Raw genomic sequence first — 13,989 nt, forward strand, 5'->3', positions numbered from 1 at the left:
AATGCCTTATCGCCTTCGCTTTTTGCCAATGGACGATGAGGGGGGCGCCCCATAAAAACTCGCATGACAGTTAAAAATGCAGACGAGGATGCTCGTAGAGTTCGAGAGTATTTCATTCAGTGTTTGGCTCATACAAGAAAAGTGTACAAGGTCATTCCAGAAAAACCTGAGTGGTTAGCCACTCTGGATTTACTAGAGCAGTTTAACATCTAAGCCACTAACTTCGTATGACCCTAGGCTGGAGCTCATTATTTGTGTACTATACAGCGCGTTTTTTGTCGCCAATCAAGCAATGGAAAAACTTCGGGCCTGAAGAATGAACTAAGGGTCTGTTTGAGTGCGCGACACCGCGTGACACCATGACGTCACGCGTGACGTCATCGTGACGTCTGAGACGAGCTGCGACGACAAGCCCAGCCCCATAGGTGATCAGCGCACAAAAAACATTTTGGCTACAACGCTGAATCGAGGGGATAGCTGTACCTCCTCCTTGAGAAAGAATAAAGGCCAAGAAGCAGACCAGAACCCGCCCGTGCCGACACCTGGTGAAACCACATGAAACTAAAAGTAACGCAAGCTCTGACTCCTGGCGTAACAAGTAAGGAAACTGGGAAAACACCCCAGGCTACATGTACCGTTGTTTTGTCGTTTCGGTCATTTCTAAAGTCATTGACGCAGCGGTAAACACAAGCAGCGCATTTAAAGGCCTTATCGGTTGATTTCTTCACATATTCGCCCACTTCAAGGAAAGCAACTGCTGAATATCTTTTTCAAAGTCAAACCGGTACGAAAGGTTTGAATAAACAGCGCGCGAGCACATGACCATGGAAAAAAATGAATTGATGTAAGCAAACTTATATATTGCGGTTATAGTTGGAGCACTAGGAGTCAGACGCGAGGGGAATACCGTGAGTGTCGGGCGGGGGCAAGAAAACAGGCATTTTCGTGTGAGGTTCGGCAGAAGACTCGACTTTCGACAATATTTGCAACGAAGTGAGACCACTTGTTAATTTTTTATGTGCAAGCATGATTTGCCGTGAACGTTCGAGACCTTACGACACGATGTAAAACTAATAGTCAACATGCATACATAACTTTTTACAATCTTTTTTTTTTTTTTCTTTTCGGGGGGGGGGGGGGGGGTAGAGTGCAAGTACTTTACCATAGGATCAAATAAGAAATGTACCGGTATGTAATTTTTCTTTACTGGTTAGCAAGGCACAAAAGTTCCTGAGTAAAACTTTTCTTGATTGTGCCACTACGCGCCAATTTAGAGCAGGCAACGCCTAAAATGTATCATTTTTGTGCTCTTACTACCGGTCAGGCTATGGCTTCCCGAACTCGATTTCATGCAGCACCGTCTGAATCCTGATAATGGCGGTGCTCTTCTGGCTTGCGCTGAGACGCTTGAAGCTGTCCCGCAGGCTGAGCAGGTACAGAGTGTCACCGTCGTCGGTGTTAACGTGCGGCCTCTGGCAGGACATCAATTGCATGGCGCTGGCCGCCCGCAGCATCGCAGTTACGGCGGCCACACCATCGTCGTCATAATCGCGGGCATCGTCGTGGTAACTCGGAGCAGCGTCATCGCTCTGGTAGTCGTCGTCGTCGTCCAAGTCGCATCGGCTCTGACGCTGGCTCGAAAGCTCCAGCCGTTCGCTCGCGCTTTCTCCTTCAGCCTTCTTTTTACGATGGCGCCTGGAAGTCTTGTGGCGGTGTCGACGGGAGTGGCTCCCTGCGTGGCCGGTGGGGCTGAGAGAAGACCCGTCGGGGGGAAGGGCCGCACTACTCGCGGTCACGGATTGGTCGCGCGCGCTGTACGTCTCGCCATCTTTGGTTCCATCTATCCCCGCCGCGGACCCTGGTGCTCCACCGACCGGAGCGGTGCTCGCTGATTCGGTCGAAGTGCGTTCCTTCGTATTTGTAGGGTGACCGATGGTGGCGGGCCCTCCCTGCAACAGCGGAACAGAAAAGAAATGTGTGCTCAGCCCTCGAGAGAATGCACCTGTCTGCCGAAAAACATTCATACCAAATATTACAATTACTCACGCCGTCCTGGGGTCGTGGAGGGCGTAGAACATTCTCAGCAGGGATACTTAAGACTGCTAAATTGTTAGAATGCGACCGCATTTTATAGTCTCGGGTCTGACATGTCTTCGACTAAAGTTTCTACATGTTGAGAACGAGAACGCTGGTTCTATTCGCGGCCGCGGCGGCCGCTTTTCTGGCAGAGGCGAAAAGCAAAAACGACCGTTTGTTCGAGATATCTGCGCATGTTAAAGATCCCCAGGTGGTCATAATTATTACGGAGCCCTCCACTACTGCGCGCATCATCGCCGGCAGCAAACCCAACCCAACCCAACCCAACCCAACCCAACCCAACCCGACCCGACCCGACCCGACCCGACCCGACCCGACCCGACCCGACCCGACGCAGCCAGCCAGCCAGCCAGCCAGTCAGCCGATCAATCGTTCAATCGATCAATCGATCGTTTCTACATGTGCAGCCTCCCAAATTTTGCATAATAACACGGAAGCGACGACCGATCGGCGTGTGAGCACATGATCACGCAGTCCAGCCAGGGGGATGAAACTCCGCCGTTTTTCTGTCCCGTGACTGCAGCGATCCTAACGTTTGGGGGCTGTACTACATACGAGCATAAATGAACGCTGTTGTTGCATTTTATATTTATTACCAGATTACTTATTAATTACGGAGTTTTTAATATACCAGTGAACTGAAAAGTTGAAGTTCGATACTGCGAAAATACGAGCGCCACACGTAGTGGAAAACCGGAACTGCGCCTTTCTGCTTCGCACCGCTGAAAAGGGGCGTTTCTTGTCGTGCACACAGATATGCTGCGATCCACGGTATTCCGAGGGTCGTTTTTACCACCGCAAAGTTCGTTCCATCGAAAGAGACGCATGAATGGATTCGCGCCGTTATCACAGATTGTGCTGTGCTGAGTGGTGTCAAAATTCTTCACGCCAGGCCGCACAAAATTCCTTTGGATCCCGGCGGACGAAAGGTACGATCTGCATGCTACTCGTTTTGCTTTTCTACGCTTGCACGAGATAGCAGGATGCGGTTGCAGCACTAGGTTTATAATTTAGGTGAGCATACACGTGCACTATTTATTTATTACATTCTGATTGTCTTCTTTGACTCTTGAATTGCACATGAAATGCGTGGCAGAACATCTGGTAATTAATCCAATGTCCATATTAGCTACACACGTTTGTTTATACGTGGGTTATTATTTATTGCGTTTCGATTGTGTGTTTTGCGTTTTAGCGCAAGTGAACGCACGGTATGTAGAAAAATGTATATGAGGCAACATATACAATAGCTAATGAAACAGTGTGAGCCTATCTGCACTCTTTTTATTAGCTTTTGATTGCCTGCGTTTAGTTTGTTTTCGGCGTATTGATTGTTGTTATTTTTTATATTATAATATTATTGCAAATATTATAATTATTATCAGTATTATTGTTATCGTTTTTATTATCAGCCTATTTGGGTCTACAGCTGGAGGAAGGCATCTCCATACACTTATGGCTGAAAGGGTGGGTCCGCAGGTTCATATCGTGTTGTTAGCACTAGGTTAAATAAGTAGTGACTACATAAATTATTTTGTTGCGCTTCAATTGTGTGTTGTGCATTTTCTCTTCACGTTAATCAACGGAACATAGCAGACTGAATTTGTAGCAATAAATATACAAACTAAGCAATTACTTTAATGTTTATAATACAATCATAACTAATTCCGCCACTTATAATTTATACTTTACGCTTCAGTTCCGTTCTTCGAGTTTCAGCTTTAAGTACAAGAACGATATATTAAAAAATGCAGTTACAGCTATCAGCCGATAAATACTTAGACAATGCAGGCTTAACCTTTGCTAGTAATTGATTAGAGGTTTTTAAATAAGGTTTTTATAAGCAATATACTGCAGGGCCCGAGAAATACCTGAGGAATACATAGTGCGCGAAAGTATATATGCATGAATAATTGCTTAGCGATTCTGGTGTGGGATGGCTGCTTTTGTCTGCAGAAATGTATTTTGGATGAGGAGGAAAGGTGGGTCATTGCCACCGAACATTATGGTCGCACAAATAGAAAAACGTATCCGCGTCTCTTAATAATAACGAGCGATTTTAATTCAGAATTTGCCTTTACGATTGGTGTTGTCAAAAGTCGTCTTTGTAGCCAAAATCAATTTAAGAAAGATAGATTCCCAATATATCAGATAACGCTTATTTCGGATACAGATGCCAGATTTCAATCAAAACTATGTGCGCCTGAAAGCAGCATTAAAGTTAGTATTCATCATCAGCTAGTATTCATTTAAAGCTATTAAAGCTAGTATTCATTCTAACCCAAATATACAAATGTGCTTGTTGATGTTCCAGATCTCGCGTTTGGCTCCAGTGTGCGACAAGGCAGGACCTGACTCATTTACCATCTCGACCGATCTACAGCAGCTGCCGGCTGTGTCCTGCCCACTTCACCGGCAGAGACTACGCGGACCTTGGACAGACAAGCCACAGGACACATATGCACTGGCTGGATACCTATTATTAGCACGCGGCCATGTGCCATGCACTTTTGTTTGCCACTAAAAGTGCAAAATAACCAAGTTGTGTTTTTACTGTATGAATGGTATATTAAGGCAATAAAAATTAAAATAACTCTACTCTTTATTCTTGTCTAGATTGTGTGTACCAATAAACCAAAACAACGTCGTACTCAGAAAAAGTAGTGCAAAAAGAAATGGACGCGCGAAACTTCATCAATCAGAGCAAAACAATTGCCCTTTTGATAATATGGCGGGGTGCGCAACAGAAACAAGGTCGTGCGCTGGCCATCTGAATATCTTCCAGTTGCTCAATTTACCTTGCATGTGCGTTCCAATTGAATTTGGCGCTAAATTGCCCCCCTCCCGCGTGGCTTTTCAGTCCTAATTAAGATGGCGTCTCCCAGTGGATGTCTGCAACGCGCCGCCATGTTTTTAGTACCGCCCCCCAAATACCAGGGGTTTATCTGGCGCTGCGAGCGAATTTCGCGTCCCATGCAAGGGGAAGTTTCACTCCCCTGGTCCAGCGGCGGAATAGGCGAAAGTACGCGCAGGCGCATAAAGCCCTATCCTGTGTGAGCATCGTCTGCTTTTCTCGTGAGCGATATACCCCCTGCCATGGTATCTCCACGACTTCGTTTGCGAGGAGCCGGAATTATTTGAAGCACCCGCGCAACTGCAATGCGGGTCTGATATTGCTCGCGTATCAATTGCCCGGCATGTTCATCACGAACGTTCACGCTGGTTACCTTCTTCTGGCGACAAGCAAACGGCTTTCGCCGATAGGAAAAGCAGGGGGTGCGTTGCACTACGAAGAAAAGCGTAGCAGACGATGCTCATACAGCCGATAGTTCTAGGCGCGTGTGCGTATACTATCGCCTTTTAAGTGCGAATGCGCTTCTTAAGCGAGCCTGAATCGTCCGCCGCCGTCGTCCGCATAGCAACAGCTGCGGGTGCGCGCGCTCCTCGTCTTCCTCCTCGTCTTCCCTAGCAACGGGGGGAGATGGGCGCGCGCTACTCTCCTCCTCCTCTCTCCGCTCAGTGACTGCGGGTGTTGGGCGCCTCCTCTCCACTTCGGGCGGGAGAGCTCTCGCTCGCGTAGCGGGCGCTCCGCATTCCGACTCGTGAGGGCGCTCGTGTAGCCCTCGCCGTAACGGCGGGCGCTACTCTCCTCCTCCTCTCTCCGCTCAGTGACTGCGGGTGTTGGGCGCCTCCTCTCCACTCCAAGATCACGATATCCACCGTAATCGCGCTATAAACAACCGTGCATTCACACTTACACACTCTCCCCCTCGGGGAAGTGCGAGGGAATTTTTTTTTGCCCCTGGACACCGTGATGAGGCGCTGACACGGCGAGCGGTAGGCGCTCTGATATTAAAAATTTGGGAGGGGGTACTAAATCTGCTTCTGCCGGTACTGTTGGCGCCTCTGCCTTACCAGAGCGGAAAAAAGGAGAGAGGGCCCAAGGTCAGCTACAAAATGCGGCAGTGCGCCGCGCACGGCTTCCGGATCTGCTGCGGCGCTGGGTGAGGCTGCCGCGCGAGGGCGGAGCTCGGCTGAAAAAGCTGCCTCCGGATCATCGGCAGTGTGATGAGGCACCTCAACACCGCCGCTACACCCCCCATGCGCCAACGCGACGAACGTCATGCCTCTTTCCTACTCTTCTGCACCATCGTTTGAACTCCCTGTTTGGGTGCTGGCACCGAACGCTTGATTACGTATTTCTATGAGTAGTATTCGGTCACACCAACGGCCACATCGGTGACTTTTCCTGTAACGGTATATACATAGCGCTTATCGCCCTCACCTTAACTCACACTTAGGAGTGTGATAGCTGCGCCTGACCGAATCCTGCTCCCCGTGCGACATCAAGCAGCGTGAAACGATCCATCGTATTTGCTGGAACTTTTTGTCGTGTTTGTGACATGAATGACGAGTATATAAATTGAGTCCAACCTTACTTTTTTTATCCACAGGTTCATCTGTGTCGTACGCTTCTGACGTTGTGAAATTCCCCTGTAAAGCGCTCAGCTTTAATCGTCGCACGCCATGAATACCCAAAGCTGCTGTCCCATTCAACAGACCCCAGGTCTCTGGGCAGTGGCGTAGCCAGAAGTGTTTCTCGGGGGGCCTTATACCCCGTCGGTTGAAAAGTACAAAAAGGATAGCCTAAGAATAAAAAAAAAACTATCGTATTTTCGTTGTTACCTTTCCCTCCTCATTATATTTGAATTTATAAGTGAAGTGTATACAAAGGGTGGGTGGGAAAATGGCCGAAAGACCGAAAGGGGAGGCGGAGGGAGGGGTTCGCCACTTAGAAAATTTCGGGAGGGTTCTGACAGTGAACACCGCCCCCCAACCCCCCCCCCCCCTCCCCCCCTCCACCTCCCGTTGCTACTCCCCTGTCTCTGGGATTCTCGCATCGCAATTCCCCATCTTTGCTCAGAAATATCGGTTTCAGGGCATTACCTCAATTCTGCATTGCCCTCGCAGTAATGGAATGGCAGAAGCCGTTTTGAAGAATATTCAGGCATCGACTTCGACGGGCGGAGACATTTACATAACTCTTGTGTCCTACTCGGCAATACCGCTCAGAAATACTCCAGCCCAGTTACGATGGGACACCGCTTGCGCAACGAGCTTCCCACGGCATCCAAACTGCTGGAAGCCCAGCTGCCCGACGTTCGAGCCATCCACAAGTTCGGACAAGCAGACACGTGAATCCAACGGGAAGCTTAAGATAGGTGCCACGGTACACGACACCTGCGGGATATTTTCCACGGAGAGGATGTATCAGTAGTGGGCGTTAAAAGCGGGAACAGTACTGCAAGCTGCAGCAAAGCGGAGATAGAGATAGTATATCGTCAAAACAAGAGCTGGTTTTGTGCGATGGAATCGAGCCAACTTGTTCTTCCGTCTCTTAAACGAGTACTGACAAGAAATTTTCGTGTTACGTTTATTTCGTTGTTATGGGTGGCTGTCAGCCCACTAATCATAGAACGGCACATTAGACGGTAGATCGCAGCGTAAACTATCATTGACGGCTTCGTTTACTCGTGTCAGTTTCGGTTTGGAGAAAACGAGCCCCGAGCAGCCGCCATGACAGGAGGGCGCCTATGACGTCACCATTCATGTCGTACCGCTGTCGGTCAGGACGCACACGTAAGCGAGCGCACTCGCGCGCCCAGACCATCACCATCTCCACGCGCCCTGCCAGCATGAAGTCAGGCCTGTAACCATGACGTGGTACATACGGCGTAGCAGCGGCCGCCAACTGCAGCCAGCGCGTCGGCTACATCACGGGAGCTTCGACTTCGGCAGTTTGGGGAAAGTGGACGATGATATCATGCTGGCCCGCTGTGGGCTTTCTCGATCGGGGAAAGATTAAAATGAAAACGAATTTGAAATATGTTGTGCAGAGCAGTCACCGTTGAACCAGAGTTCTTCAATGCCTGTCTGGTCATGAAACTTCGCCGTCACACTATGGGAGAGCTTCGTACGCTGCCCAGGGAGGCCGCGCCGCGGCGCTGGTGTTGATCGAGCTGGGGGCGCGGTCAGAGCGCATTTGGCAGGGAACAGACCACGGAGTAAGATAAAACAGTCGCCCGCCGCCTTATCAGCAGTGCGCTTTCGCCTTACGGGTCGTGGGCCGCTCAAATTGACTTATTTTGTGACTGGCGAAAAAAGTTCGTGCGAACGGGCATGCTGCTACAGCGTTCCTGCCTGCCGGTCTGGCTACAGAGCAGCGGCGGCCGCCCGATGCCCTCCGATCTGCAGTGGTGCCCCTCTGTCCCCGTACGAAACTTGGCCGGGAGTTTCATGACCAGAGAAGCATTGAAGGAGTCTGGTTGAACCTTTCTGGGAGATATAAAAGAAACATTTTACATAGTTATCTCATCTTTGAAAATTTGTGTCACTACTCCTTGAAACTATAATTGATCAACGCACAAAGCACAAAGAGCGTCACTGCAAAATGAAGCGGCTGGGGAGAGAAAAATGTAGCGAGTGCCCGGACACATCAGACAGCCATGTCCGCTGTTGACGCTGTTTGTTTCATACGGTCAAAGAAGTGAACCCCTCGAATCCCTCTCGCTATTTTCAAAGAAGTGGTTGCTGAGCGAGTTGGTTCATATTGGAATAAGAAGGAAACGTGGTGCTAAAGAGACGTGGACGCACACGTGGATGAACACAGGTGTCTCTGTGTGTCGTAGACAAGTGTGTCTGTCGTATCCGGTCTTCGTCCACGTCTGTTTAGCACCGCCTTTTCTTTTAATTCTTTCCGCTCGTGTATTTCAGAGGGAGACGTTGTATAACCAAATGCCAATGCAGTGTGTCATCCGCAGCAGTACGTTAGGAAATGCGCTTGAACTGCCCACGCCCTAGCCTTCGCCAGAGATTGGAACACCACTCGTTCTTGGAAAGGCGCGTGTCGCGGAGCCCCTTGGTTTGCCTCTTGCCTACGGCGCACACCTGGCAGCGTCCTTAAAACATTGCGCTAGAGTCTGTACAAGCGCGGGGCACACCTATAAAAATGCAGAATATTCGTAACTGTGCATCTCCCTTGTCTTTAAACTTGCACTTTTGCACTAAGGCGGTCGGAAAAAACTTTCAACATACAGCGCGAGCACGTCCCGAGTACATTGCCTGTGTAAGATGAATGAATGCGGGCGAGTACCCACCTTGCGTGTGCCCGATGCTTCGCCACTCGGTTTGCCTGCTCGCTCGTTGGACATGGTCGCTTCGAGGAGAGCCCGCTCACACTTCGAACGGACACAACGGACGCAGGTCGATGCGGTGGGCTCGGCGCTCCTCGATATCTGTGAGGGGCTCGCACAGTCCAAGAAACGGCTGCAGCAAATTTCCAGCCGAGGCAACGGCGTAAGTGGCGATTGCGTCGGCGTCACATGCGCGTGGCACCGTGCCAGAAACGGGATGATGACGATGGTGACGTCGACTACGATGACGATTATGATGGCGTGAGAGTTGCAGGGCCGCGAAATCACAAACGATATTCCGGAGGGGACCGCGCCACCTACGTAAAGGAGGTGAAAAGCATCCTAAATGAAATTATAACAGGAGACAACAACCTAGAACGGGCAAAACAACCCAACTGAGAAAAAAAAAACAATCATGCCTATACGCTTACCGCAGGTGGCGTTTTCTCAGCTAGCTACGGGACAATTTAAATCGACCTAAAGTTGAGAGAGAGAGAAAACACTTTATTTGAGCACTAGTTGGGCTAACGACGAGTGGTGACCAGCGCTTGGAGGGTGCCGGTGACCTGAGTAGCTCGTTCAGCAAGTCCTTGCTGGACTTGAGGGTCCCAGCTGCGTAACGCCGCCTCCCAGTGCTCTTCAGAAGAGATGAGAGGGAAAAAACCACCCAAGTTAAAACAATATTCAGTACCGAAACCAACCTTACCACGAACAGAATTACGGTAGAGTGCAAACATATTGAATTGAAGGAACCCAAGCTGGCCAAGTATTTGAAGCAAAACAGACAATTAAAAATAAGAAAATAAGAAAAAAACTGGCTGCTGCGGGGTTTGAACCTGCATGATTGCGAATAATAAGCAGAAACGGAGCCTTTATAACGCAAGGGGTTTATTTCTTAGTCTCTGCTTAGACCTCCTAGCAAGAATATATAGAAGAGGGAACGCCCATTGCGCGGCCGGCGCGATCGAGCGACCAGATAATGTCACAATGATAACTACGGCGACCTACGGAGCTCTGCAGCTGCAGCGGGAAACAATTTGAAAGCGGCACCTGGTTGAATGTATTAAGAGCAATACTGTTGTTTGCAGCATTCGCCACAAGGCGTGAATCGCTATGCGCTCGAGCTGCTGCGCGACGCGGGGACGGAACGCGCGTTTATCTCGGACGTAACGCGCGCGCGCGTGCGCGCGCCATCGTCCCGCAACGTCGATGATGCTGGCACTTTTCAGTGCACTGTCGCATAACCAATAAAATGGCCGATGCACTAAACTCGCTTCGAGCGCATCGCATGCGAGATAAGGCCGTGCGTTTAAAGGTTTTACATTTTTTTTGCGTTTGCAGGTTTTTATTTTGGGCTTGCTGCTCTCGCAAGATTGCTTACGCATTAAAAGAAAATGCCCCTTTTATTCGCTCGTGCCAGCCGGTTTACATTTGACAGAAAATTAATCGCAAAGGCAGGCCCGTCAGCCAACGGAAGAGAAGAAGAGCGCACACACTCTCGCTTCGGCCACGGAATGTTTCGGCGGCCCTGCGAAATACCGAAGCAATGCCGCGGCCGGCTTGGACTAGGCGATGCCGCGGCCGTCGCGATGACCACGCAGTTCCTTCGCTTGCCGCCAGGTGCCGGAAAATTGACGTTCGCCAAGTGCTTGTGACGTTATCAGGCTGCCCCAGGAAGCTCAGTTTCCCCTCCTATGTTATTCTTGCTCCATGGCGTAGCCAAAAGACAGGAACACAACAAAAATACTAAAATGACGCAATAGTGATAGTGGCTGCATTCAGGTGGATGTCAAACTTTCCTTTGCCGAAACTTACTCCACCTTGGGGATTTCCCAAAATCTGTTCTAAACACCTGTCCTCCACTTCGAGGTGTTGATCAATTCGCTCTCGCACTACAAACGGCTAGCCTCCTGGTTAGCTCAGTTGGTAGAGCGACTGCTCCGGTTAAGCGGTGGTCCCGGGTTTGAAGCCTGGACCAGGACGAATTTTTCTTCAACTGCGAAGTTTCTGAAAAAGCTGTTTAGCTTTCTTTAGTAGCCGAACGGCTGCATTCAGGTGGATGTCAAACTTTCCTTTGCAGTGATTCTACAAGCGTTTACATTAAAATTGATTTGGTCACACAACTCTTCAAGAACTGGCCACCACTGAAGTAGTTCCGCCACTGAAGTAGTTCCGCCTGCGTGCGATATAGATCTCATTGGTACACAACAATTTCGGTAAAATTCTCACGCGTAGATCGCGCAGTCCCATCAGCTTAATTCACAGACATTCTTGTTTCCCATATACTATGGCGGCCTAGAACCATCATCATGCCGTGTGGAGCGCCCCCACCATTCTGCACTGGCTGAAAGTCCATTCCGTGGGGCGTGACTGGTAATTCCTTTTTCAGTGTTCCTTGTAGGATATCCCAATTAAACATGGGGTCGCAGCAATAAATGAATAACACGAGTTTATTAAAACATACATAAGAAGCACGTGGACGTATGCTCCAAAGCGCCCAGGGACAGATGGGGTGCAGCTCGCGCGCTTTCATTAACCCTTTGAGGGTCGAATTTTTTTGCCAAATGCGACCCCCCCGGGTCGATTTTTTTTTGTTGCTGATTTAAATTCTTCGGGTGAATCTATTTTTAGAAAAAAATAATCGTAATATTTTAGGGTGACCATAAAGTGACATAAAAATCGTTTGTGTTGTTACATATATGTGGTTTATTCATGAGTAACACAAGAAAAATTCTAAATAAAAACGAGACAGCAACAAGCCGGCGCCTGATGACTGAATCAAAATGAGACAGACATCAGTTTCGCGGGCGCGAAAAAATTCCCCCGCACTTCCCCGAGGGGGAGAGTGTGTAAGTGCGAATGCACGGTTGTTAATTTGTGGATTAAAGAGTCGAGGAGTAGAAAGAGTATGTACAGTATACGAGGCGCGCCAACGCTAGCAGTCACTGCGAGGAGAGAGGAGGAGGAGAGCAGCGCCCGCAGTTTACGGCGAGGAGAGAGGGGAGAGGAGGAGCGCACCGCCGCGAGGCCTCCGCGAGGCCGCCGCGGCTGCGATGCGATGCGATGAGGCTTTGAGGGGGGGGGGGGGGAGGTAGGAGGAAAAGGCCCGAAACTGTCTGGCGAAGGGTGACGACACCTTATCAGGCCTCCGCCGCGGCTGCCCGCGCGCCGGCCCGCGCTCACCGCCGGAGCGCCGTAGGGTGCCTCGATGCGCGCCCGCTCGGGCGCGCATCGAGGCACCCTAGAGCGCCGTCGATGCGCGCGCCATCACGTGGCGCGCTCCGTTACTACACGCGCGCGCCGTTGCTATGCACACGCTCCTTTCCGCTCCGCGCCGTTGCTAGGGGCGAGGAGGCGCGCGATAACACCTGTGCTGCGGACGGACGGCGGTCGACGGAATTCAGGGTCGCTTATAAAGTGCATTCGCACTTAAAAGCGGGAAGCGCCCGGAAGGCGATACCGAAACCAGCCGCTCCGGGCGCGGCCGGATACGGGAGCGATAGACGGCGCACCGCTCATAAAAAACAAAAAAAGGGGAAAAGAGCCTCATCAGTTTCGCAGGCGACCTTGGTCTGTGGCAGGCGCAAGAAGTAAGAGGCACCCGGGCGCCCGGTGGGCGATACCCAACGCGCCCCCACGTTAGTGGATGCGCAAGCGATAGCCGGCGCGCCGCTGAAGTAAATCATAAAAAAATAAAAAGAGCCATCGGCACAAGAAAAAAAATTGACGTATTTCCTAAGTGTTGCAGCACATGCTAAGCAAGAGAAGTTGGCGAAAAAGGCGCGCTTTTTAAAAATACAAGCAATGCCGCGCATGTACGTCATTGACCATTTTTAAAGTGTTTGCCGATGCCGTACATGTACGGCCGTGACCCTCAAAGGGCTACTGTTCTGCGTCGATGCAGGCAATAACGAGAAAAAAAGCCATCCGGGTATATAGATTCCGTTTTTTTGCTATTACTCGCAACTAGCCAGGTTCGAATAACGGAGGCACCGGTTTTTTTGTTATTCATTCTACTTATAGGGCTTTTCACTCGTTGTATCCATTTTTGGCAGATTTAAGTTTCATACTAACATATATTAGAGGGTAATATGACGCTGTAGTCGTGGGCCGCCGTGGGCAGCGCCATTGCAGATAGCGATGTTTCTCGCCGACTTCGCTCAGCTAGCCGTATGCCCTCTTTTTTGTCTCGAATCCGGAATAAAAAAAGGTTAACGTTTTTTTTTTCTTGTCCAGCGTGCAGGAAGCTTTCAAATAATTACTGACAAATAAATATTTTTTGTACATTCAATTTTATAACAACAAAACAGATTTGAATATTCTTTAACCGTAATATTATTGCTTTTTGGAATTGGTGCCCACTTTTCAGTTTGTTCTTGGGACATGCCTAGGACAAGTTGAACTTGCCTGGGCGGAACATGACGGAACGCTCGCTGAACCGCGGCTCCCCTAGGCAGTGGCTCCATTGATTGATTGTAGGGTTTAACGCGCCGACGCAACGCAGGCGATGAGGCGCGCCGTCGTGGAGGGCTCCGGATTAATTTTGACCACCTGGGGATCTTTAACGTGCGCCGAAATCTCGTACACACGGGCGTTTTTCTTTCCGCCTCCATCAGAAAAGCGGCCACCACGGCCGGGAATCGAACCCTAGACCTCATGCTCAGCAGCGCAGCGCCTTAGCCACTGAGCCACCGCCGCG

At 50.0% G+C, this 13,989-nt stretch overlaps 1 protein-coding gene across 1 annotated transcript; it reads right to left on the reverse strand.

Annotated features, from left to right (window-relative positions):
- Window positions 1–1,142: 1,142 nt before the first annotated feature.
- Window positions 1,143–9,587, reverse strand: LOC144148845 (uncharacterized). The gene is made up of 2 exons (XM_077680366.1): window positions 9,255–9,587; window positions 1,143–1,949 (listed from the first exon to the last, which is right to left on the reverse strand). The coding sequence occupies exons 1-2, from the start codon at window positions 9,306–9,308 to the stop codon at window positions 1,326–1,328; spliced, it is 678 nt and encodes a 225-aa protein (XP_077536492.1). The 5' UTR covers window positions 9,309–9,587; the 3' UTR covers window positions 1,143–1,325.
- Window positions 9,588–13,989: the final 4,402 nt, after the last annotated feature.

Source organism: Haemaphysalis longicornis, unplaced genomic scaffold, assembly GCF_048455015.1.
Source record: "Haemaphysalis longicornis isolate Haplotype H1 unplaced genomic scaffold, Haemaphysalis longicornis Haplotype H1 scaffold_8, whole genome shotgun sequence".
NCBI lineage: Eukaryota > Metazoa > Arthropoda > Arachnida > Ixodida > Ixodidae > Haemaphysalis > Haemaphysalis longicornis.